This window comes from Arachis ipaensis, chromosome B8 (genome assembly GCF_059453495.1).
Source record: "Arachis ipaensis isolate K30076 ecotype BB chromosome B8, ASM5945349v1, whole genome shotgun sequence".
Taxonomy (NCBI): Eukaryota; Viridiplantae; Streptophyta; class Magnoliopsida; order Fabales; family Fabaceae; genus Arachis; species Arachis ipaensis.
This window is the reverse complement of record NC_142443.1, coordinates 137031536-137059018: the sequence shown is the minus strand read 5'-3', so window position 1 is coordinate 137059018 and position 27483 is coordinate 137031536. Positions and strand designations below refer to the sequence as shown.

The window sequence follows — 27483 nt, the reverse complement described above, 5'->3', positions numbered from 1 at the left end:
TTAATATTTAAAATTTGAAAGTTTATCGTCAACGTTTGAAAAATTTTAATATTACAATTAAGGTCTACAAAATTTTTAATTCTACTTCTAATGTTAATGAAACATTATAGAATTATAAATTTTTGAAGATATTAGATATAAAATAAGAACTTTTCAAATGTAATAGATAATGTAAAAAAAAAATTATAAATATTAGATGTAAAAAATAAAATGATAAAAAAGGTGTGTTTCACCCTTTGTAATCTTAATTCTTAACTAATCTTTAAAGATAACGCGATCTGCTATAGCCATCAAAGTTTGTAACGCGTCTGGAGAAAATTTCCTTGCAAACAAAAATGGATCCCGACGCGTGCCATCATCTTGGTCACCATACTTGGGCCTATCTTTCCTCAAGGCCCAAATCAACTGAGGCCCAACCTCATTCTTCTCATATACTCGAGGGTGTCCATCCATACTCCTAGTCCAATCCACGTGGGTGAGCGTGGCATGCACGCACCCTTCTCTGTCCAACATATTCATAAGGGTAGGAAAGTAATTCTCTTCTGGGAAACACATCAACAAATGCAAGCATGGGAGTTTGAATTTTGACCAAATCTTCGTATCCGCCACGACCAGCATTGCATGCTTACGTGTCAATGACCAAAATTGGGACCCAGCTCGAAAGTCCTCGTACCTTACCTCCGGAAGCATCACATGTGGCCTATGCGTCGACCATCGGTAAAACGAGGCTAAACCTTGTGGAGCTATCTCGATGAAGCTTTTGTTTGAGTTTGCAAGCGCGTGGTATGTGAAGTGAAAAGAGTGTAGAGGAATGCATGAACCTGAGAGAAGTATGAACATGTAGTTGTCACGATCATCCACAAGGGCACTCGCAAGTAACCTACGCGCTGCTGCGGCGAGTGCGGGAGAGTGTCTAGCAGTATGTTTGGAAAAGATCAGGCGATCATGAAAAACACTCGAGTAGGGTGGCTTCCACTTGAACATGGTGGGATGACTGGGATCCACGTGGACGTAAATGGTGAAGTGTGTTTTTGGGGCGTTGTTAAAGAATGATTCCCATAAAGGTGCAAATGGAAGGGTTGATGTTGTGAGGAACATGAAAGCTAATTTTTTAGAATTAGTAGATGAAGAGTTTTGGTTGGCGCGTGAAGCCACTCGAAGCATCTCTTTTTCCATTTCATCGTTTTCATCGTCTTTATACTCTGTAAATTGAAGTGTGTTTGTGTTTGGTAAGCTATGAATGATACAGTTATTGCTGAAGTTTTTGGTGGTGATAGTGAATACAATGACCGAAAGTAAACAGAGAAGCAGTGCACATAAAAGACATCTCAGTGTGTTTGATGATAGCATTTTTAGGATTTGAAGTTTTAATACTCGTGAATTACTTTTGGTTTTGTTAATTGAGGGAGACATTTGAAGTTGGGAGTATTAAGCCTATGACACCGAGAGAGGGATGAAATGGAATATATATTGGAAAGAAAGTGTGGACGTGATTTGATGCTCCAAGGTTGTTTGGAGTTTTAGTCTTCTTTAATGTTTGGAGTTTTAGTCTTTTTTAATGGAAAAATTATTATTTGTACTCATAAATTTTGTGAATGCTGACAAACAAGAAAATTAACGTTGTATCCATGAAAGATGAATTCCGTGTGATAATAGTACCTAAACCGTTATTTTTCGTTGACTTTTTAATAAAATTCTCAAATTACCCCTTCTATCTTCTTCCCCAAATTCCAAATTTCACAACCCTCATCCTTCGTCTTCCTCTGCCACCGCCAGTCACCATTCCCTCAAGACCCAAGCACCTAGTGTCTTCCTCCAACTTTTATCCTCAACTTCCATCTTTTTTTATTCCAATCCTAATTTGTTCTCCAAATCTAAATCCAAATCAACTTTAACATTATTACCCTTGTTGTTTCTTTCTTCTTCGGATGCAACAACAACACTAAGAAAGTACATCCTTGTCAAACTCTTCAACCTCTTCAACCTGAATATTGTTGTTCTTCTTATTCCAAAGTAATAAGTAGCAGAATTCAGCAACCAGAGCCAACAAGAGGCCGGTGGCCACGTTCTCTTTCCAACGGTGACTCCAAACACTGCTCAGTGCCGTCGATCTGTAGAAAAAGGGACTGCTGTTAGAGTATCTTCATGCCATTTGGTGGACTGATATTCAATCGCAGCCGCCGCCGCTGCTCAGGCTAGACTTCCGAGGCCACCACATAACCCTCTAGAAGGTTGTGGTGGTAGTAACGTTATTGTTGAAGGATCTTGTTTCACTTTGAGTACTGAAGAATAAGGAGGGATGATGGTGGTATGGTACATTGATGAGGATGAGCTTCCGAACATGCCGAGTATGATCGAAGACATGGCCAGGGGAATGCAGGGTGAAGAAGGACCCACACTCCCAAGCCCACCTTCGACGACGACATCAACAGCAAGTGCTGCTCCTCCGGTGAGTTCCCAGTGAAGCTTCTCCTCTACAACAAATGCGACCGAGGCTATCACATCTTCTATCTCCGACCTATTCTTCCTTCCGTTTCCAAAGGCTCTTGGTTCTGCGTCTCTTGTTCCCACAGTGACACCAATAAACCAAAATGTATGTTTTTTTTGTTAATTTAAAACTTCTTTTTCTTTTTCTACACCAGATCTACAAATCCATAATATTTGAACAATAACCTCAGATAATTAATAATTCACATTTTTTAATCTTTTTAATTTTTTGGTGGCTGGCAGCAGCAGAGGAAGACGAAGGACGAGGGTTGTGAAATTTGGAATTTGGGGAAGAAGATAGAAGAAATTTTTTTTTTTTACCAAAGATAGGAGACTCGAACCCGCAACCTCTTAATTGAGTATGGGGAGACTATGCCATTTGAGCTATTACTCATTGGCAAAAACTCATTGAGTCATTGGCTAAAAATTTGGAAAGATATATGACTCGAACCCGCTCGTTGGCAAATTTGGAAAGATAGGAGACTCGAACCCGCAACCTCTTAATTGAGTATGGGGAGCTTATGCCATTTGAGCTATTACTCATTGGCAGTTTTAGTACTCCTTACTTAAAGAAAAAAAAAGAATTATCATTTAATTAATAAGGAGAGAGAAAAAAATCCGCATTAAATTTAAAAAAAACACACACATAAATGCAAAGCTACTTAATTAATATAAGTCAAATTTTCCCATTAATATTATTGATGTCAATATGTCCTGGGAATACATCTTTGACCTCTATTTTTATTTCGACCATTTTATTACATTTGGAGATTTTCCCATAGTATTATATTGTCACACTCTCGTAACTTTGGCAATCCAAAAAATAAAATACTATATATACTTTGTGTTTATTTAAGTGTTATTAAATTGATAAAAAAATTATTTATAAGAAAATATATTTTTTATTTTTTAATATGTTTGATTTTTTAATAATAAAAATAAAAGTATTAAAAAAATAAAAATATTTTTTTAAAAATTTATAATTTATATCTATACAAGATGTCTCTGATACAGATTATGAGATAGAGCGAGAATTTGCGGGTCAGAACAGCCTTGGAGCAATGGAGTGGTATCTGTAAAGACACTCCAACACTCAAGTCAGAATAGATCTAAGAGGTAATAGGTATGGAATGAATGACATACCTGAGGGAGCCTTTGGCTCCCCTTTATATAACAGGTGGAAGTTATCTCATCTTATCTTATTTAATTTAGATAAGATAAGAGAGATATTTGAATTTGAATATTTGTTAAAAGGTGTGGAGCCCGGTTTTGGGCCTTCTAAAAAAAGGAGGCAGAGCCCACCCCGGATATCTGGGTCGGGAGCCGCTCCGAATATAGAATTCGAGGATCGGATCCGATCCATAACAATATCTTTTTAAAATTTAAAAAAAAAATAAAAATACTTTTACATAATAAATATACAAAAAATATTTTTATATTATTATATCTAAACATAACTAATATTCAAATATAAAATTACTTTATTTTTTAAAAAAATAACTCAAAAATAAATATTTTTTTTAAAATTCATCCAAACACATTTTTTTTGTACATTATATATAATGGCCTCATACATAAAAACAGCACAAAAAGAACCATTCTAATCATCGGCACTATAACGAATTTATTTTCCAGTCAAATTCTTTAGACCTTTTATTGTAATAAGTTAGGATAAAACGCACTTTATACCTTTAATATTTGCATTTAATTTATATAAGTAACTATAATATAAAAAATTTTATATATAAATCTAATTGTATATCATTATATCAATCAAAATAATTATTTTTATCACCATTATATGAATTAGTTTATTAATAGGCACACATGTATTTATTAATAATCCATTTTTTTTATATAAATATGTAATAATAATAAATTTAAAATTATTAGTCAAGATATTAATAACAAAATATTTTATTTTATACATTATATATAATAAAAAAGATAAAAAATAGAAAATACTCATCTAAAAATTAAATACGAATGAATGACCATAAAAATAGCGAATTAAAACAAACCTTATAATATTTATTAAAAATTTTATATTTACTCATTTTATATTTTTTAAATATACTAATAAAATAAAAAATAAAAAATTAAATCTACATTAAAATTGAAAGTAACAAGATCATAATAAAATTTATGTTAAAATTACAAATAACATAATTATCAATTCATCATCAAGTCTTTATTAAAATTAAAAGAGTAAAGTATCGTTTTTGTCCCCAATGTTTGGAGTAAGTCCTAAAATTATCTCTAACGTTTAAATCATCCTATTTAAGTCCTTAACGTTTCAAAATTGACTCAATGTTGGATTTGTTAATAAAATTGACGGCGGGACAAAATTGAGACGATTTTGAAACATTAGGGACTTAAACAGGACGAAAACGTTAGGGACAAAAACGATATATAGAAATAAATTTTAATTTTATCCTTTAATAATATCAATCTTCTACGGTAGATAGCTATTCAATTATTTTTTAATCACATCTAAATAAATTACACTTAATCATATTACTTTCATTCTAAATAAATTTATTTTTTTATAATTTTACTCTTAAAAATTTTTACTCATCATGAAATGTTTGTAGAATATAATGACTAGAATCACATTACTTTATTGTATATGTATCTTTCTTTTCCACAAGTGTATACTAGTCATTCTACAAATATTTTATGATGAGTAAAAAATCTTTAAAAGTAAAATTATAAAAAAAATTATTTAGAAAAAAAGTAATGTGATTAAGCGTAATTTACTTAAATGTGATTAAAAAATAATTGAATAACTATGTATCGTAAAAAATTGATATTATTGAAGAATAAAATTAAAATTTATTTCTATGTATCGTTTTTGTCCCCAACGTTTTCGTCCTATTTAAGTCCCTAACGTTTCAAAATCGTCTCAATTTTGTCCCGCCGTCAATTCTGTTAACATATTCTTAATAACAGGACAACATTGAGTCAATTTTAAAACATTAGGGACTTAAATAGGATAATTTAAACGTTAGAGACAACTTTAAAACTTACTCCAAATATTAGTGACAAAAATAATACTTTACTCAAATTAAAATAATACAGACAACAATAAAATCTATCTTGGTCACTCTTTTTCTGATTTCAATTCAATTAAGTTTATGGAAAAGAAAACGAATATATTATAAAAGAAAAAAGATGTGAGTTTGATGTCCATACCTACTTCATTATACATGTATAATAATTTTTAACTATATACTATAATATATAAGATTGCAGATAGATCGAATATGATTAATCTAGATAAATTTTTGCTACATAGAATAATGTTATCTTCTATTATTACTGTATTATTTTTTTTTCTTCATCATGATCATCTTCATCTTCTTTCTCGTTTTTTTTTTTAACTCTCAACACACTTCTCTTTTTCTTGTTTAGTTTTTGATACAAAATAATTTTAGTGTCTTTTTATATTACTCTGAAAAATGGAATTTCATTCAAACAAATAATTTTTAAATTAAATTATATAAAAAAAAATAACAAAAGAAATCACATAAATTTTATTTGTAAAATACAGAAAATTTTATAAATTTTTTGAGAGAAGAAGAGCGCATACATTACTTACTTATAACAGGACTTCGTTAAATTTAGTTATTAAAAATATTTGGTAACCCGGTATTTTTAAATACTGATTCATTTTCTATTGTTTATCCATTTAACAAGATTTGATTTTAAAATAAAGTCAAATCCAATTTCATTGTATTGCAAACACACTTTTAATTTCTATTCTCTCCTTCATAAATTATTGAATGTAATTTTAACACATTGATCATGTTTAAATATTTTTTACAGTGTTATTTAATCAAATTTATTTATTTATTTGAATGTCATTCTTTTTTCTTTTATTAAGTGAATGTGTTTGTTTTATATATATAATATGTTTAAACTACTCTCTGATCTTGATTTAACAATATATAGCCTTAAATTATATTTGAATAACTTTTTTTTTTAATTTCGTAAATTTTAATGTTTTAAAAATAATTTATTAAAATTAACTTTTAGGGATAAATTTTTACAACAGTCGAATTTTGGTGTGCAAATTGAAGAATATCATAAAACAATTGCAGAATTAAAGGTTGAGACAACAGAAGAGAAGGCGAAGAGATACAGACGATGGAGAGCTTTTTGAGATATCTAATCCAATAGTAAGGAGACAGTTTGCCACCTGAGGGTTGCTGCAGAGCTGAATTTTTTGGGGAGTACACTGACTTCATCGCACGCAAGGCCATCTTCTTTTGGCAATCATGACCTGTAACAAAAATAATGAGTGAGTCAACTGAAATAGATATTATTGAATTTAATTTGTTTTAGTGTTTAATGTTTATTTTTCTGACATTAGCTCATTTTAATTTATAAGAAATGATGTACTTATAACAATCTTATTATATGTTATTTTTGCATATATATTTATGTTCTTTTATTTGATTAAAGTTCTTTATTTTAATTACTTTCTAATAAATTAAAGTTAAAAAACAGGTAAAATGAAATACCGCAAAATAATAAAAAAAATCTAGAATAATAAATTTGGCAGCGGTTACCGCCGCAAAATATATGCCGTTTTACGTACGTGCTATTTAGCGGCTGTTACAAACCGCCACTAAAATAAAAAGTAGTTTTGTTATCTACTATGGCAACGGATAAAATTATCGCAAAATTAAACGATAATTTCACAGCGGTTACGAAAAACCGCTACTAACTATTTGCCCCTGTCCTATCTTAAAGCGGTCATTTATCCGCCGCAAAGTGTTTAGCAGCGGTTAGATTTAACCGCCGTGATATTACTGTTTAATCGCCACTAAATACCAAAAGTGTTGCAGTGATTGGTAATAACAAAACAAATTTATATATACTAAAACTGGTCATTAAATTAGCAATTATATATTTTTATATATTTATATATATTGATTTATATATTTTTTTAACTAAATAATTAACTATCAAAATAATCAAATATATTATAGTAGAATAATCAAATATATAATAAATGAACAATGAAACTTATTTTCAGTAATATAATAAAACGTTTTTTGATGAGATGCCAAATATATATTTTTATATATAGTAAATAAAAGTTAACTTTTAATAAGTATAAACTACAAAAATTATATTTAATAAAATTACTTATAATATTCTAATATAATTTTAATAAATAATAAAAATAAATATAAATATTTAATATATAAAAGATTATATTGACTTTTAAATATTTGGAAAAAGAACAAATTAATTTTTAAATATCTTTTTAAAGATTTTTAATAATATTCTCAATATTTCAAAGTTAAAAACAAAAATATATAATTTTTTATTTATTAAATATAAAAGTAAAGCATTTTGTATCTTTTTTAAAATCCTACGCACTTTTCTAAAAGTCTTCGTCAAAGTAGGCCTTGAATAAATTTACATATTTTTAAATACTTCAGGATATGATATCTTCATACAAATAGAGTAGATATTAAATTTATAATTTTTTGTTCTTTCAACATTTTGCGTGCAACCCAATAATAATGCAGATCAAAATCGTCTAAGAAAGTTAATAAAATAATAAAATAAAAAATTAATTATTTTTAAATTAAAACAATAAAATATATATTTTATAAAAAATATAAAATTAATAATAATTAACCTTTTACTTTATCTTTTTGGAGGAACTATCCAAATTTTAATAATGTATATCCAAACGAGCATTTAATGAGTCAACTTTGTTTTCTTTGGTTTTATTAAAGTTAATTACATAACGAATAAGTATACATCTTTGACCCCTACTTTATGGATTTTTTATTTTAATAAATAAAATAAATATAATATTTATCAAAATAATTTTTTTTAGAGAATTTACCGATTTAAATTTTCTTACCATATCTCATTTACACTGTAAATAAGATATGGCTCGTGCGCGCCTATATATAGAAGTCGTTTACAGCCGATTTTCGGGTCCCAGTTTGATTTTGTCAACATCTTTCTCCCCTCTTTTAACCATTTCTGACTATACCTTTGACCCAAACTGTGATGGCGCGCCAAGTGGGGAATGACGGGGACATAAACAGGCTGAACAAGATGACACATTAGGCCGGGACGGCAGACTTTGAGCTTAGTTTCATTATGGTTGTTAAATTTAATGATGTTGCCATTGTTAGGGTAGTCACGAAGATCTAGAACGTTGGTAAATGAGTTAGGAGTTAGGTATGTATTGTTAATTTAGAACTCTATGCGCTTGTGCTAGGTTGGTATGACATAATAATATTATTAGTTTGGAACTCTGTTATTCTTGTGCTATGTTGTTAGTATTTATAAATTCAATGCTATTATAGTATAACACTGTTTACATTAATAAATTTTGATATTTTTATTTTATTAGAAATTTAAGACTTTATTTTGTTGTATTATATTACTTAAGTTGTAATAAAAGTAATAATAAGAATCATTAATCTAGAGAGTTTTGAGAGATAAATATTATCAAAAGTAAAACAGCAACTCGTCCGGGATGGGTGGGAACTCCATCTCGTACACCTTGAACACAGCTTCCTGCCTGTAGACTGGATGCACATACGGGACCCACTCAATGCTAGCAGTGGTGCACCCGGCAAGTGCGTGCCGGCACGGATAGTGGAGAGACTGGAATAAAACGCAATCACAAGTGCCCTCCGAAAGCCGAACTCGAAAGGAACCCTGACCCCATCCTTCGAAAGGCTCTAATTCCTCCACAACAAACACGGAGGCCCACCTATCGCAATGGGTCACACGCATTTTCGGAATGCCTTCCCTATTCTTCTCAATAGCCGCCAAGAGTCTCTGTGAGAAGCGGTTCCTGGCCGCCAACTGGCTCTGCGCTTTCCTACACTTCATAACAAACAACTTCTGCAGTCTCTCGTACGTGATACGTACAATGGCCGAAATGGGCAAGTAGCATGTCCCCTTTAACACAGCATTGATGCACTCGGACAGATTCGTGGTCATGTGTCCAAACCTCCGGCCACTGTCGCAATGCTAAAGCCAAATCTCCTTTCTAAAACGACCAGCTCAATCCGCCATCACCGGGGAGACACCCCTCAATGCATCCATGTACCACTCATACCCGGCCTGACATGGACTGTAAGCAGCGTTTATGAGGTATCGCTTGCCCTCGACTGACTTGAATTGGCTCATGAAATTTGCAGCCATGTGTCTGATACAGTAAGCATGGAACGCCCTAGGCGGATGCCACCCGCTATCATTGGCTCCTAGGGCGGCCTTGATGGCCTGAGATCTGTCAGATATAACCAGTAAGCCGTCTTGTGGGGTCATGTGGCGCCTCAAATTAGTAAGAAAGAACGACCATGACTCAGTGCTTTTAGACTCAACAATGGCAAAAGCAATTGGCAGTATGTTGCTGTTGCCGTCTTGCGCCACCGCTATAAGCAACACTCCACCATACTTACCATACAGATGCATGCCGTCTACAGAGACGAATGGCTTGCAATGCCTGAAGGCCTCGACACATGACGGAAAAGCCCAGAATTCTTTGTCGATCATGCAGCAGTCGCGCACCACGAGGTTTCCTTCGTAGTATGGTTTGACGTGTAGGTCACATATGGTGCCGGGAAAACAGCTCTGCAGTGCCTGAAGCAGTTTCGGCACCGTGTTGTACGACTCTTCCCAATCACCGTAGATCCGTGCAATTGCCTTCTGCTTTGTCATCTATAATTCTATACCTTTCTGTATGACGGTTTGAAGTAATAGCTTGCCTGGATCGCACCTTGCAACACCGGGATACTTACAGACGGGTTGGACTGAATCAAGGCCAATATGACTCTGCAAATGAGACTGCTATCTAACTGACGATAGTCTTGAGACATGGTGGGTGCCAGACAGCTGTGTGGTCCACCAACCCTCCGAACCTCCCTAATGACAACAAAAAATTTATTCTTACAAATCATCTATAACCAAAATAACATATCATACAAAACTACTCAAATTCACAATTAAAATTGAACTTACCAGTATCCGAGATTCTGACGAAGGGCCACACGGAGGCTCTATTGACACCCACTATCGGTTTGACGGCACTACACATGGTACTTTAACCGGTCGGACTCGATCACCCGGTACTCAACACTCCTGCGAATACTGTAGTTCTTCACACCTTGAAGAACCGCCTCTCGGCTTCTGAACCTGTGTCCGACCCGGAACTCCACACCGCCGTCTAGGTTGTAATCCACTCCACAGGTGTCAAAAACCAGGATCCTCTCATGCATGGCGTCCAAATCTAGACTGTGATAGTGAATTGGCACAGCCGATAACGCCGGAATCGGGTGAGGTGGTGGCAGCACATGGCGTGGCACAGCTCCTGCATGTGTCTCCAACACAAACTCATCCTCATCGCCACCATCGGAAGACTCACTGTCTCCACTGTCTGCCATGTAATTCTCGTCCGACTCCTCCTCACCCTCCTTTGCTTCATGCTCTGGAATCGCGACATGAATGGGAGGTGGTGCGAGAGGTCGGTCGTCTTGCACATAGGTGTCCTGTGCGGAACTCCCACTACCACCGTGACCCACCTTGGCGGACTGCTCCATTACTTGTTCACACATGATCCTCCCATGAATGTCGAACATCAGTCGCACATGCTCGTCCCCGTGAAGTCGGAATAGTCGAAATCGGAAGGCTCCATTTCCCATGGGTGCCAGCAACCTGTACGCCACCCTTCTGATTTCCCTCGCTTGTGTCCCACCAACCTTGCTCAATATCAAACTCCTCAAATCCGACAACGTCTCCACACGCTGAGTGCGAAACAATATTGGATCGTGACACTCAAATGTCACTCCGTAGTCGCCATTTCTCATACGACAATTCAGATAAAGAAGCACAATTATGAATGGATTGTTACTGACCATTCAGTTTTGTTTTTAAGAGAAAAAAGAGACAGAGAAAGGATATGAAATGTGTGTGAAGAATACCAAGGATTACACATTCTTTTATATATATATATATATATATATCTCGTTTACAGTGTAAACGAGATGACGTTTTCACGTATCTCGTTTACACTGTAAACGAGATATAGCAAGAGAATTTAAATCGATAAATTCTCTAAAAAATATTTATTTTAGTAAGTATTATATTTATTTTATTTATTAAAATAAAAAATCTCTACTTTTATTTTAACTATTTTATTACATTTAGATATATAGTATTATATTGTGACATTCTCTTATAACTTTTACACCAAAAAATAGTATATACTTTAGAAAAAATTTAAAAAATTTTAAAAATATTAATATTTCAGTAATTTTAATGGTTGATCTCAGTTATAAAATTTATATATAATTGAGATCAATAACTAAAAGTATTAAAACACAGATATTTTTTAAAAATATTTTATGAATTTAATTTTAATATATAGTCAGTGTAAAATTATTTTACACATACATATATCTAATCATATAACGTCACATTAGTAAAAATAACTATTTTTTATATTGACTGCGTAAATAATCATCCAAGAGAACTGTTGTAATTGCACGACTGTGTAAAATATTTTACACTATAAGTGCATAAAAACTAAACTCATTTTATATATTACATATGAAGACCTCACACATAATAACACATAATGTGGCATCTGACGTAATAACGTGAAAAGAATCAGAGTAAAGATCTAATTCGATCCTTGTCAATTTTCACGAAGGATAAGACATTTTTATCCAATAAAAGGGATACTTCGATCATTAACCTTTTTATTTTAGGATAATACGATCCCTATATTAAAAAATTCATTAGATAATAACAAAAATGAGTTTTGTAGGAGTTTTATTTGTAATTCGTGGGAGTTTTAAACTCCCCACAAAGTTCTTTTCAACAATATAACCAACTATGAACACTATTACCACTATATTCTTCATTCTCATCATTATCAATTCTACCTCTACTATTTTTATTGTGTAACTATACTTTATCACCATCATTATCTCTTCTACTGTCATCATCATCAATACAAATATCATCAACATTAATGTTATCTTATTTCACTTTTTGTTTGATACTATTTTTTCCTTTAAAAGATTTTTGTATTGCAATTACTTTTTTTTCTAGACATTATTTTCAATAATGGTCTTTCTCTACTTAACCACTATCAGTGAAAAAATTTTTAAAAATAAACTTATTAAGAGTTTGTGGCAGTTTAAAACTCCCACAAAATTAATTTTTATTACTATTTAACGGATTTTTTAATAAAAAAGTTGTATTGTTCTAAAATGAAAAGGTTGACGGCCGAAATGTCCCTTTTTTTTTTTTAGATAAAGAGTGCCTTGTCCTTCATAAAAATGGACAAAGACCATGTTTAATCTTTACTCAAAGAACCATTCGAATTAACAAGATGAATTCATTGTTGAGTCAAATTTTTAGACTATTTATTATAATAGGATATCATAAAATGTAATTTATATCTCTAATATTTAATTTGAATTTAATTTTATATAACAATAGTATAAAAAATTTTATACATACATCTAATTCTATATCATTATATCAAAAATAATAACTATTTTTCTCATTTAAAAGATCCAATATAATTGAATACATGTATAAATTATTTATATTTTCAATGAATCAAAACTCAATTCATAATATTTATTAAAATTTTTATATTTAAAAATTGAAATTTTATCATTAGCATTTAAAAATTTTTAATAATATAGTTAATGTCTACAAAATTTTTAATTCTACTTCTAGTGTTAATGAAAACATATTATAAAAATTTGCATATATTAGATATAAAATAAAAATTTTAAAATACAATAGATAACTTTTAAAAATTATAAACATTAAATATAAATTGAAAAATAAAAAAGCTGCATTTCACCCTTTATAACCTTAACTAATCCTGGAAGATAACGCGATCTGCTATAGCCATCAAAACTTCTAAAGTGTCCGGAGAAAATTTCCTCGCAAATAAAAATGGATCATGTCGTATGCCATCATCTTGGTCACCATACTTGGGCCTATCCCTCCTCAAGGCCCAAATCAATTGAGGCCCAACCTCATCCTTCTTGTACACTCGAGGGTGTCCGTCCACTCTCCCAGTCCAATCCACGTGCGTGAGCGTGGCATGCACGCACCCGTTGGTGTCCAACAAATTCATAAGGGTAGGGAAGTAATCCTCTTCTGGAAAACACCACACATGCAAACATGGAAGTTTGAACTTTGGCCAAATCTTCATATCTGCTGCAACCAGTATTGCATGCTTACGTGTCAACGACCAGAATTGAGACCCAGCTCGAAACTTCTCATACCTTACCTCCGGAAGCATCACGTGCGGCCTATGCCCTGACCATCTGTAAAATGTGCCTAAATCTTGTGGAGCCATCTCGATGAAGCTTTTGTTTGAGTTTGCAAGCACGTGATACATGAAACGAAAAGAGTGTAGAGGAATGCACGAACTAGAGAGAAGTATGAACATGTAGTTGTCACGATCATCCACAAGGGCACTCGCGAGTAACCTACGCGCTGCTGCAGCGAGTGCGGGGGAATGTCTAGCTGTGCGTTTGGGAATGATGAGGCGATTATGAAAAACACTCGTGTAGTGTGGGGTCCACGTGGAGATGGTGGGGTCCACGTGAACGTAGATGGTGAAATGGGTTTTCGGGGCTTTGGTAAAGAAGGATTCCCATAAGGGTGCAAATGGGAGGGTCGATGTTGTGAGGAACATAAAAGCTAGTTTCTTAGGGTTAGTCGATGAGCGGTTTTGTTTGCTGCGTGAAGCCACTCGAAGCATCTCTTTCTCCATTTCATCGTTTTCATCGTCCTTGTACTCTGTTAACGGAAGTATATTGGTGTTCGGTGGGTTAAGAATGGCACAGTTATTGCTGAAATTTTTGGTGATGGTGGTGAATATAACGACTGAAGATAAACACAAAAGTAGTGCACATAGAAGACATGTGAGTGGGTTTGACGATATCATTTTTAGGGTTTTAAGTATTAATATTAGTGGACTACTGTTGCTTTTGTTAATTGAGGGAGACATTTGAAATTGGGAGTGTTGAGCCTATGAAAGCCGAGAGATGGATGAAATGGAATATATATAATTGGAAAGTGTTGATGGTCAAATTAAGCTTCATAAGTATAAATGCAAAGCTATTTTTTTATTAAAAAAACATAAATGCAAAGCTATTTAACTAATAACTAGAGACGAATGAAATGGAACACGTAAGGTTGGTAAGTTGATGGTCAAATCAAGATTCACTGCACGTATAAATACAAAGTCATAATAATAACAATAAGAATGATGATGATACAATCAATTTAGTCTCCAAAATTTGAGACCTGTTATAAAATAAATAAATAAAAAATATAATAAATATAAAATAAAAAAAAAGTATAAATAGAAGATTTTAGTATTAATATAGTTATTTTAATATAATAGAGATGATTTATATATTCATTAATATATGTAGTAACGTAAAAAGAGAATAAGAGAAATATTAACAATGTATAAAAAAAGAAAAAAATATTATTGTTGTGTTGTTTTAGAGCTTTCTCTCACTATTTATATACGTATGAAAGACATTTTTTTCAAACTTTATTAAATACAATCAATCACTCTTGATGATAACTTGAGTCTCATAGAAAAATAGAGCCATCTATATTATTAATGGTCATACACCTCAGACATTTTTATTACAACACTCTTTTTTGGACGACCATTTAAAATTATGCATCATTAAAACCTTACTAAAAAATTCAATGGAAAAAAATTTTAGTGAAGGAAAAATAGTACAAAATCCTTTGTGATAGGGACTGCCTCATTAAAAACCTTGTCAAGAAAAACTCAATGGGAAAAAACCTAAGTAAAAAAAAAGAGTATAGTCTCTCCCTCTTGTCGACATTATTTAATATCTCGAAATCGACGCATCTCAATCTGATGTACCAATCTTTCAAAGGAGGATGAGTGACTTTGTAAATAAATCTGCTAGATTATCACTTGAGCGGATCTGTTGGACATCAATTGTCCCTTGATTTTGAAGATCATGAGTGAAGAAGAATTTGAAAAAAAAAATATGTTTTGTTCTATCACTTTTGATATATCCACCTTTAAGTTGAGCAATATATGTTGTATTATTTTCAAACAGAACAGTTAGATCTATCTTATGATCAATCAGTCTACATGATGATAGAATATATTGGATTAAACTCCTAAGCCAAAAACACTCGTGACTTGATTCATGTATCGCTAGTATTTCAGCATGATTAGAAGATGTTGCTGCTATCGTCTGTTTTGTGAATCTCCATGATATAACTGTATCACCATATGAGAACATGTATCCTGTTTGAGATCTTCTTTTATATAGATCAGACAAGTATCCAGCATCTGTATAGCCAACTAATTGTGACTTGGATTCATATGGATAAAACAAACCCGTCAACTATTCCATGAAGATATCAAAAAATTTGTTTGATTCCATTTCAATGTCTTCTGGTTGGAGAGGAACTATACCTTGCTAATAAATTCACCGCAAATAATATATCAGGTCGTGTATTATTAGCAAGATACATTAGCGCTCCAATGGTACTAAGATATGGTACTTCAAAACTAAGAATATCTTCATTTTCTTCTTTAGGACAGAATTGATCACTTTAGAGGTCGAGCGTTCGGTTTTAACGCTAAACGATGTTCTACAAGAGAATGATCGAGACCAGGCATCTCATGATAATCCCAAGCAAAATAATATTTAAACTCATGTAAAAGACAGAACAATTCTGTTCAAAATGGGACTGTCAAACCCTTACATATATAAGTGATTCGAACATCATCAGTGGATCCCAAGTTAATTTCTTCCAAGGGATCTTGTGACTCAAAACCTTTCGCATGTTCATTATCTTTTACTGAGTATTTTTCAAAACCCAAAGGTTCTAAGTCATAGATGCAATAGAAGGATAAATCAACAGATTCATGAAGATTGAAACAAACTTGAACATTCACTGGATTAACAACAGCTTCATTTTCAATACAATGTACTTCTGCTATTTCACTAGCAGTTTGACTAACAACATTATTAGAATTACTGAAACAAAAGGAACCTAAACCATGATTAAATTTGATCAAGAAAATCAAATCCTCACTATGAGAAGAAGAAGAAATTACATTCTTAAATGATTCAACTTCATCAGAAGAATCACCTTTATTTTCTATTGAAAAAAACTACTTAAATACTTATTTAAAGTAACCAGATAATCCGAGACGTCTTGCTCACTTGCCATCGAAGAGCGTCCTCGAATCACCACTTATGTAGAACAATCCCACCCAGTCGGAGGAATGCTAAGTCGTGGATAGCGAAGCTTCACACTTAAACCCTCTAAAGTCAGATAGCACCCTTCACAATTGAAAGAATTGAGTATCCTGTCAACATTCAAAGGCTTTAGTTTTGTACTATACACCTTGAAATCGACATGCAACTGCTCGACATATAGATTCGAATAAGCCTTGACGACTTCAGGTTTTTCATCATCTGTCCAAAGAAGGATACTTTGATGCACAGTGGATGGTACAACCCCAATACCATGGATCCAGTCACGTCCCAATAGGGCATTGTAACTAGCTTTCGAAGACACCACCATAAAAATAGTGTTTCGATCAGAAGACCCAACCTTCACTTTCAAAGTAACCAATCCTTTAGCAGGGGTTGAAAAACCACTAAAGTTTGTTACTAAAATATTAGTCAGGATTAAATCATTAGGATGCTTGCCTACCTTCATCAGCATCCTTTTGGGTAAAAGGCTTATATCTGCCCTCCATCTATCAAAATTTTGTTTACTTTAATTCCACTCATAGTTGCAGTAATATGTAATGGGCACAGATGAGATTTTTGTTTCTCGGAAGAACTCTGAAAATAACCTGGTTCATCCTCATATCAAATGAATGAGAAGGCTTCCTCATCATTCACATCATAATCCTCCGCAAGATTACCTTCATATTCGCCCATGTACTTAGTTGGGATAATCGAAATGGTCCCGACCATTTCATCATCTCCTTCTTCGAAGTATTCTTCGTCCAGCTCAGTATCCTTATCTTTATCAATGATTGGAACGCTAACCACTGTTTTTCCTTTATCCAATTTCATGGAGGAAGGAACTCCATTCGGATATGTCTCTCCATCAATCAGAAATACTATTCGAGAGAGCACAGATGGTGTTGCCCCCTTGCCTTTGTCAGTAGGAGATACCTTAGGTGGTCGTTGTCCTCTTCGGCCTCTGCCTCGTGGGTACCCCTGGCTCGACCACGGAAGTAGGGATAACGCCCTCGAGGAGGATCCCTGTTCTCCCATTGTGGGTTACGTCTGTAATGAGCATCTCTGTTATGAAATTCTTGACAATTTCGAATCCGTTGTACACCTAAAGCTTGAGAACGACTCATAGATGTAGGAGCACTTTTTTGAGGGCCACTAGAACTTTGCCCTTCCATTCGTCGAATAGGTTGTTTCTGACGGACCTGCTCTTTCTTGTGAGCCAATTCCTTCTTCATCCTCTCCTTCTCAAAAATTGCTGCAGCTTCAGCATCAATAACTACATTGCATCGAGGACACAGAGATATGTCCTGATCTTTTAACTTCTGCTGCACCAGAAAATCCAACAACCCATCTCCTGCTTCAGGGTATACAAATCGGACATCTGACTCAAAGTTTTCCAGTCACGTCAAAGTCATAAGACATTCCAACAATATTCACACTGAAATATGGTTCGACAAAACTGACTTCAGCATCGAAAGGATCAGAATCAACTTTCATTTTCTTTTTTCCATCATCAAATTTCAACTGCTCTTCCATGATGCTTCTTGGATTAAATCCCTGAAATGAACACAATTGTTAGTCGAATGACTAGTTGCTTGGTGAAACTTACAATAAAGTTTTCCTTTTAAATCTTTCACTGAAAGCAAAGTTCTGTCTTCCGGCAAAACTGATTGTTTATCTTTAAGCAATACATTGAAAATCTTATCAGATTTTGAAATATCAAAACTATATCTCTTTCCACCTTTCAATTTTAAATCATTCGACTTTTCATTGTTAGTGATTTTCTTAAGTAAAGGACAAACATAAGGAGGGCCTTTCTTAAGTTCAGCTAAATCAACTTCTGCCTCTAAATCAGACTCCTCATCAGAGGGTTCCATGGCTACATAAGCAACTTTCTCTCTTCGAGAAAAAGACTTATTCTTCAACCTCCTTTCATTCTTATATATCTCCTTTTCTTTTTTCAGAATTTCTACCTGATGAACTCTTCAGCCAAATGGGAAAAATTAGGAATATGCACATTGAGTAACTTTCGACACATATAAAATCCTAACTCCATAACTGCTATCTTTACTACTTCACTTTCAGGTAGTGATACATAACAACGACTTCTAGCGTTTTTGAAACGAATCATATAATTATCAATAGTTTCACCATCTTTTCGTTTCAAAGCCACTAAGTCGATAATTGCCACATTCAATTCACCCCGATAAAATTGGGCATAAAAAGTAGTTTCTAACTGAGTCCATGTTGTTATCGAATTTGGTCTAAAATTCGAAAACCAAGTAAATGCATTCTTCGTTAATGAAGAAGGAAAAAACTTCATTTTAAAACTTTCATCATTGGCTAAAATTTCAATCTCGACTAAATATCAAGCAACATGTTCAGTAGTCGGCTCCCCAACTTCTCCTGCAAACTTCGTGATTATTTTAGGATTTTTCACTCCCCTTGGCACTTCAGCCATTTGAACATTATGAGAAAAAGCTGACACAAAGTGGGGTCGATTCATGAATCCTATATTGAATCTAACTCTATTTAGAACATCTTCCATAATTCTGGTAAACTGATAACGTTCATCGACCTTATTAGCACGTAATCGAGCCAGGACATCATCCACATTTTGACCACAAGAAATTACATTATAGTGATTATCCCGCAGTTTTAGAAGGTTATTCCGACGCAAGTTGGATTACAAATCTTAGTGACAATAAATCCATTTCAGGATGGATTTTCACCATAGGTGGTGAAGCAATAAGTTGGGCCTCAAAGAAACAAACATGTATTACACATTCTACTATGGAGGCTGAGTTTGTAGCTTTATCAGCCGCAAGTAAAGAAGCGGAATGGTTAAGAAATTTGTTATATGATATAAAGCTATGGCCACAGCAGATGACAGCTATTTCAATCTTCTGCGATAGTGAATCAACCATGTCTCGAGCATATAATAAGGTTTACAATGGAAAGTCTAGACATATAAGTTTGAGACATGAGTTTGTGAGGCAACTAATAGATGACGGTGTAATTACCATCACTTATGTAAGATCTCAAGGAAATTTAGCAGACCATTTGACTAAAAGTTTGTCAAGGGATAAAATCAAAGAGACTACTGCTAAAATAGGATTAAAACCTATTATTACTAAATGATGGGAACTCAACCTTATTCTAGTAGACTACTAGTTTTAAGGTTTAATGGGTAATAACAAGTTATTTAACAATTGGAGCACTAAGGTATAGGATTTAGTGCTATTTATAATAAATTAGGGGGTGAGTTTAAACTCTTAATGGAATGATAATATTATCTATCAAAAGATTCCACCTATATGAATATAAGAGTGGTGCCGCTCTAATCAAGAATTTTAGAGATTTTATTCTCGTAAATATTCATAAAACCAGGATAAGCACAAGGCCATATAAGTGCTTAAAATTGTAAGCTCTTGAACTTGGAGGGTATAAGTAATGTGTGTGATTTTTGGTACTAGCATATGGAGTATAGGTTTAATCGATTCGATACCTATTACTTCGTTAGAACTTTAAAATTTACACTAAAAGAATGTTTAATCTTAGTGACACATTCTTTATGTATATACTTGTATGACATTTAAATTTTGTAAATAGTGGGAGATTGAAGGGTATTTACAAATTTGATTAATTAATATTATTAATATTATTGATGTTATTATTAATATTAATAAACGGTTACTAACCGTTTAGTACCATTTGGTTGAAGGGACACAACCTTTTAAGGATTGTGTATGTTCAAAACATTGTATCTATTGGCTAAAGGGACACAACTCTTTAAGAATTGTGTATGTTCAAAACATTGTATCTATTGGCAATAGAAAAGACACAACCATTTGTATATGTAACTAATCATAATTGCTACGTGCAATATGTATAAATAAGTCCTTGTCCACTATTTCAGAAATACAAGTACTAAGTGTACATTTTAATCAACTATTAAAAGATTTTTTTTGTTCAAGAGAGTTGAGAATTTCTTACAATTGCTAATTAAGAAATTCTTAGGTTTCATTGTATCATGGGAGAGTATTGTCATCAACCCTATAGCAACTAAGTGTGGGGACAAATATCTCTCTAAAGAAAGTGATCTAATCGTGCCTTGAAACCACTACATAAATATAAGATTTTATCATATTCTCATACTAATATACCCAACACCACGTGTGCGAAAATGTGAGTAACTGTTCCCGCTCTTTTGTCTGATCATGTGACAGCTGCAAAATAGCCTTCGATAAAAAAAATATTCGATCTTCTTTACTTGAATAACTCCTCGATTTGCTGAGCTAATCGACCTCTTATTCAATGTCCCCGAATACGTTTCCTTCGACACCAACTTCTCTTCCGAAAGCTTACTTAATAATTCGAATAACATTCTTTTTCGAATTCAATTATTTTCTACCAACATTATTATTTATTAAAAAAATATTTTAAATATTTGATATATTTTAAAAAAATATTAAAAATAGTTAAAAATTTATTTTATATTTTAATATAATTAAAATATCATTATAATTTATTTAAAAGATATTTTATATTTTATATATATACCATGTTCTCATATCTTATAAAATTTTAAAATTTGTGTATCCGTATATCTCGTATTATATCATATCCTGTATCCGTAATATTAGTAAAAAATTGATCCTCCCAATTTTTTTTAACAATTGAGAGAGTAAAGTATGATCTTTTACTATTAATTTTATAAACATAACAAAAAATAAATATAAAAAACAATAAAAAATTAATAATTAAAATTTATACTTTTTATTTTATTTAACAATTAAGAGTATACATTCTCTTATTAATGTCCGGACATCATATTGCATTACATATATAGGCAATAAGCCTACACAAAATGAACCATTCGAATCATCCACGCTCTGACGGATTCATTGTCCATTCAAATTTTTTAGACCGTTTATTGTAATAAGATAGGATAAAATTAAATGCACTTTATACCTTTAATATTTGAATTTAATTTATATGATTATAATATAACAAAATTTATATATACATTTAATTACATAATATTATACTAATAACATAAACATAATTATTTTTCATCATCATTATATGAATTAATGTATTATTAGGCCCGCTTAAAATTAAATGTGACTAAATAAAGGTAAAACACACGATTAAACCAAACCCAATTTAATATTATACAATTCAGTCAAATAAAAAAACGTTATATGAATTTCTTTAATCATTTCTCTATGTAAATCGAATGAGTCAGACTAGATTTAGCTCTCTATATAAATTTAATCAACCTGTTTCGATTTATGCATGCATGCATGCTATAAACAGTAACGAATCCAAAAAATTCTGTTAGTGGGAGCAAAATATATATAAAACTCTCTACTTTAAATTCTAAAAACCTCCTAATAATATTTCTTCATTACTAATAGGATAAAATTATAAAGCTAAGTTAATTAATTAATATAAATAATTCACAATTCTACACAAATTTAAAAGTTTAGTATAAAATTATAAATACAAAAATGACAAGTATATCTCGTTAAAATTAATTTTCAACCACAACCAATAATAATATCCTAAATTCCTAATTTAAAACAAGTCAATATACAAAAATAATTAACAATTAGATTAATAAAACTAAATTAACAAACTAACTAAAGCAATTTTAAACAAAGAAGCAAATAAAGAATGAAGCAAGCATATCAGTGATTTAGACATTCAGTATTTCAGGCTTTCAGTGAATCATAAATGAATGTACCAAGAGACAAGAGACCAAGGAAGCAGACTTTAAGTATTTCAAAATTTTAGTATTGCTTTTTTTCAATTGCTTCACTGGGCTGAACTGCTAAATCTAGGAGGGGAGGAGGCAGAACACATCAGCGGTGCGGCTCCCAAGTCCAACGCAGCAGGATTGCAAGACGAAGGTGAAAGGCTGAAGACTGAAGAGTAGGGACCGAGGGACGGATCGTAAAAGAAGAAGATAGAACCAGAAGAACTAAAGTCCCTGAAGAGGAACGCAAAAGAGGAACGCAGAAGAAGAAGGCAGAACCAAAGTGAGTACCAGATAACCAGTGAGGCGGTGAAACGCTGAAGAAGAAGGTAGAACCAGATACCTAAGGTAGCGGCAGAACCACACAGGCACACAACCAGTGACGCGGAAGAAGAAGGCAGATTCAGAAGCTGAGCCATGCGGAAGAAGGCAATGCAAGGAGATTTATATACAGTCACGGAGCCATGCTAAAGAAACGTTGAACGGGGGGAGCGGCGCAACACCATTAGCGGCAGTAAGCCAGTGACACCGGCGGAGACGTGGAGTAGTGGCACTGGCTGCAGTAGCTCTGGAGGGCGGAGGCTAGAGCAGGGGAAGAAAATTGGAAAACAGGGAGAAAGGAAAGGGTTAGGAATTCGGGGGATGGGGTCAAAATTAATTAGGTAGTGGAGGCAAATAAGATATAACACTAAAAACTATTCAGTACTTTTTCAAATTTTACTGGGGGCACTTGCCCCCACTGGCTGAAGAGTGCATCCGTCCTTGGCTGTAAATCTAATCTTCCTGTTTCGATTTACTAGGATAGCATACATGCATGCATAAATCAAAACAGGCTGATTAGATTTACATAGAGAGCTAAAATAACACAAAAACATATTTTTGGCATTTGAAAAAATTAAATAAATTTCACTAATAATTTAAGTTTAACTAGAATTTAATTTTGGAAAAAAAAAATCAAATTTCGAGCCCATAATGAATATCTACATATTTTATGCGCTATTACTTGTAGCTGGTATTCACACAATAGTAGCATCATCTTCAACCTTTGGATGGATGACTAGATCCGATCTGTGATTCAACCAATGAGAAACGGGCCAACAACTATATCTCTTTTATTTATCTATGATTTTTCATGTTCTTGGAGACTATAGATTTATCTCTCATTCTACGAAACTCATATACTATTCAAATATATTTCTTGGCCAAAAATTTTTGAATTTTTCTTAGCAAGAATAACAAGACACAAGTTCCACCATTGAAACTTAAGTTTTTATTGTAATAAAGGTTAAACAAATATTTTAGAATGAAATAATTTCTCCAACAAATCCATTCTGATCTACATTCAAATAAACAAAGTCTCTGCCTAAAAGAAATAAAAAATGCAATCAAACAAAGACAAAGGGTGAGCAACGGCAGGAAAATCGATGTCCAAAGGAATTAAAGTTGTTATATTTATTTCTCTCACTAGAATAAAATTCATTTCAGTTTTAACTAAAAAATAATTAAAATAATAAAACACATAAATCAAAATAATTAAAATAAGAGAAAATGATAAAGAGGTCCTTGATTTTTTTGCCTATAGATATTTAAATTTCGAAGATTTAAAAATACATTTAAGTTCCTAACCTTCTCAAAATCTGGACACATTGATCCCTACTGTTCATTTGAGTTTGCCAGATCCAACAGAAAAATCAAACGTAACTCTCATTATACTGACTTGGTCGGTACGTATGTTCACATAGGAGAGTTTTTAAAATGGTCCAAATTAGATCCAGGAATCAATGTGTCTAGATTTTGAGAAAGTTAGAGACTTAAATGTATTTTTAAATCCTTAATGACTTAAATGTTCGTAGACCAAAAAGTCAGGGATCAATATGTCTTTTTCTCTTAAAATAATAAAACATATAACTAAATCTAATCAGTCTGTTTCGATTTATGCATGCATGTACACTATCCTAGTAAATCTAAACACCCTGTTTCGATTTACTAGGATAGCATGCATGCTTGCATAAATTGAAATAGGGTGATTAGATTTACTAGGACAGCATGCATGCATGCATAAATCGAAACAGGTTGGTTTAAATTTACATAGAGAACTAAATCTAGTTTGGCTCATTCGATTTACATAAAAAAAAATAATTGAAGAGATCCATGTAATATTTTTTTATTTAGGTGAATTGTGTAATATTGAGTTGGATTTGGTTTAATTGTGTTTTTTACCCACTAAATAACGGGATAAATAGTGAATCAAAACAAATCTCATAATTTTTATTAAAAGTTTTATATTTAATTATTTTAATATTTCATAAACATAATAATAAAATTAAAAATATAAAATTAAATTTATATGAAAATTAAAAACAATAAAATTATAATAAAATTCATGTTAAAATTATCCATAATATAATTATCAATCAATTATCAAATATTTACTAATATTAAAACAACACAAACAACATAAAATTTTTCTCACTCGTCTTCCGATCGATTTCAATTCAAGTAAGATTTATAAAAAACACAAATGTATTATAGAAGAAAGAAGAGATGTGGGTTTGAATTCCATATCTCTCTCTATAATAATAATAATAATAATAATAATAATAATAATAATAATATTGTAATTCTAACTTCTACTTCTGCTGTGAATGAAAATATCTATTGTCTATAGGGTCATTATAAATCTTTATAAATATTATAAGGTAAAATGAAAAAAAAATACATTTTATCCTTAGTAAATTTTTTTTTTTGGTCATACATATAAATCCACTCACAACGACACTACAAAGTTCTTTAATCACAATTCAACTATAGCTAAAAATTGAACTTAGTGCGACATCTTAGAAGACAAATAACTTTGCCACTAGTATCCAAGCGACAGTCACCTTTTGCAACCTTAAGTTCTTCGCTGATCCTTAAAGATTACGTGATCTGCTATGGCCATCAAAGCTTCCAATGAGTCCGAAGAAACTTTTTCGCAAACAAAAACGGATCATGTCGTTTACCATCATCATCCTCAAGGCCGATATCAACTGAGGCCCAATTTCATCCTTCTCAAACATTCGAGGGTGGCTGTCATTGCTTCCAGTCCAATCCACGTAGGTGAGCGTGGCACGCACGCATCCTTTGGTGTCCAACAGATTCATAAGGGTAGGAAAGTAACTCTCCTCTGGATAACAAATCCCCAAAAATAAGCACGACAATTTGAATTTTAACCAAACCCGTGTCTCCTACAACCAACATTGCATGCTTACGTGTCAATTTTAGATGATGGAGCAGTTACACTTGGATCTAAAATATAAGCTTTGATTTGACACTAAATTAAGCTTAGGAGAGTGACTATAATTCATCACATATTTAACTTTATAGATCATAGTGCCCTTTATCAAATAAATAATATTGACAAACCAACTAATATACCATGTACATTAATATTAAGTACAAATCCAAATCCAAATCCAATCTCATATTGGCCACAAAAAAACCAAATCAGAAATTCAAAATAGCAGACACAATAACAGTTCTTTCTGTTGTGATATATATGAATGGATGCCCATTTAATACATTGTGACTTTCTTCACAATGTTGGGCGGCTAGCTTTTCCAATAGAGAATTTCAATTTCTCAAGAAAGACTAAGCTTTATGAAGCTTTGAAAAAGAATACATTGTACAAGTATAAATAGAAAGAGGGTCTGAAGTATAGTATGTACAGCAATAATAAAATGAATATATTCTCTCTCTCTTTCTCTTTCTTACTATAAAGCACTTATTTACTTTTCTCTTACTACTAATATAATATTAATATATTATCTTTATAGTAGTATAATAGTATTGGTAAATACTGATAATAGTATTTTTATTTATACTTTATTTTACCTCTTCCTTATTTATTTATTTAGTTATTATATAACACGTTATCAGCACGAGACTCTGATCAAATTTTTAGGAAGACTCAGGTAACAAATTCTCATTATGTCGAAACTCTTTCATCTTGAATTCAATGTTCTTGATATATCTGGAAATAATTATTTATCATGGATATTAGATGTTGAAATCCATCTTGATTCAATGGATCTTGAAGATACTATTAAGGCTGAAAATAATACATCCCAGAAGGATAAAGCCAAATCCATGATTTTCCTTCGTCATCATCTTGAAGTATGATTGAAAAATGAATATCCCACATTAAAAAGATCCTGCAGATCTGTGGAAAGACCTTAAAGAAAGGTATAATCATCAAAAGACGGTGATACTTCCTCAATCCCGATATGTTAGAGAAAACTTTTTCGACCTTCCATGTCTCGAATGTGCTCCTGCAGTAGCAGTATCGAGAAAAAGGGTTTGAAAAATATTTTGAGTTAATTTCTTGCCTTCTTGTTGCTGAACGCAACAATGAATTACTTTTAAAGAATCATGAAGCGCGCCCAGCTGGCGCCGCCCCATTTCCTGAAGTAAATGCGGTAAATTACCCCAGAAGAGATAAATGGCAAGCTTTTAATAACAAGAAAAATTATGGAAGGAAAAAGAATTATGTTCAAAAGAGAGGATCTCACTAGAAGTGGGATAGAGAAAGAAATATCGGGCAGAGTAAATCAACAGAAGATAAGTGTTTCCGTTGTGGTGGAAAGGGCCATTGGTCTCGTACCTGTCGTACCCCAAGGCACCTGGTCGATCTTTATCAAGCATCTTTGAAAAGGGATGACAAAGGAAAGGAAACAAATTTTGTTTCAAATGATACTGAAAATTCCACCACTCATTATGATGTATCTGATTTCTTTGAGGATCCTGAAGGAAATATTGGCTATTTGATCAATGATGGAATAGTTTGATATATATGTGTTTGTTAAGTATTTATGTGAATAATTTTACTGTGCATGTACTTCTACTCATTTTATTATTATTATTATCTTTTGCTTTTGAAGAAAAATGGCAAGGACATAT

At 32.5% G+C, this 27483-nt stretch overlaps 3 protein-coding genes across 3 annotated transcripts; all 3 read right to left on the bottom strand.

Annotated features, from left to right (window-relative positions):
* Positions 1 to 255: 255 nt before the first annotated feature.
* LOC107612477 (glycosyltransferase BC10-like) lies at positions 256 to 1618 on the bottom strand. Its single transcript, XM_016314166.3, has one exon. It carries the CDS (start codon positions 1411 to 1413, stop codon positions 256 to 258), a length of 1158 nt encoding a protein of 385 aa, XP_016169652.3. The 5' UTR covers positions 1414 to 1618.
* A 7922-nt stretch (positions 1619 to 9540) lies between these two features.
* LOC148549979 (uncharacterized) lies at positions 9541 to 10197 on the bottom strand. Its single transcript, XM_088495885.1, has one exon. The coding sequence runs from the start codon at positions 10195 to 10197 to the stop codon at positions 9541 to 9543; it is 657 nt and encodes a 218-aa protein (XP_088352011.1).
* A 3178-nt stretch (positions 10198 to 13375) lies between these two features.
* Positions 13376 to 14539, bottom strand: LOC148549978 (glycosyltransferase BC10-like). The gene has a single exon (XM_088497587.1). The coding sequence runs from the start codon at positions 14519 to 14521 to the stop codon at positions 13376 to 13378; it is 1146 nt and encodes a 381-aa protein (XP_088353713.1). The 5' UTR covers positions 14522 to 14539.
* Between the last annotated feature and the right edge of the window lie 12944 nt (positions 14540 to 27483).

Coding starts and splice junctions, on each gene's coding strand:
- LOC107612477 (XM_016314166.3), bottom strand. CDS start 1,413: ATGTCTCCCTCAATTAACAAAACCAAAAGTAATTCACGAGTATTAAAA.
- LOC148549979 (XM_088495885.1), bottom strand. CDS start 10,197: ATGACAAAGCAGAAGGCAATTGCACGGATCTACGGTGATTGGGAAGAG.
- LOC148549978 (XM_088497587.1), bottom strand. CDS start 14,521: ATGTCTCCCTCAATTAACAAAAGCAACAGTAGTCCACTAATATTAATA.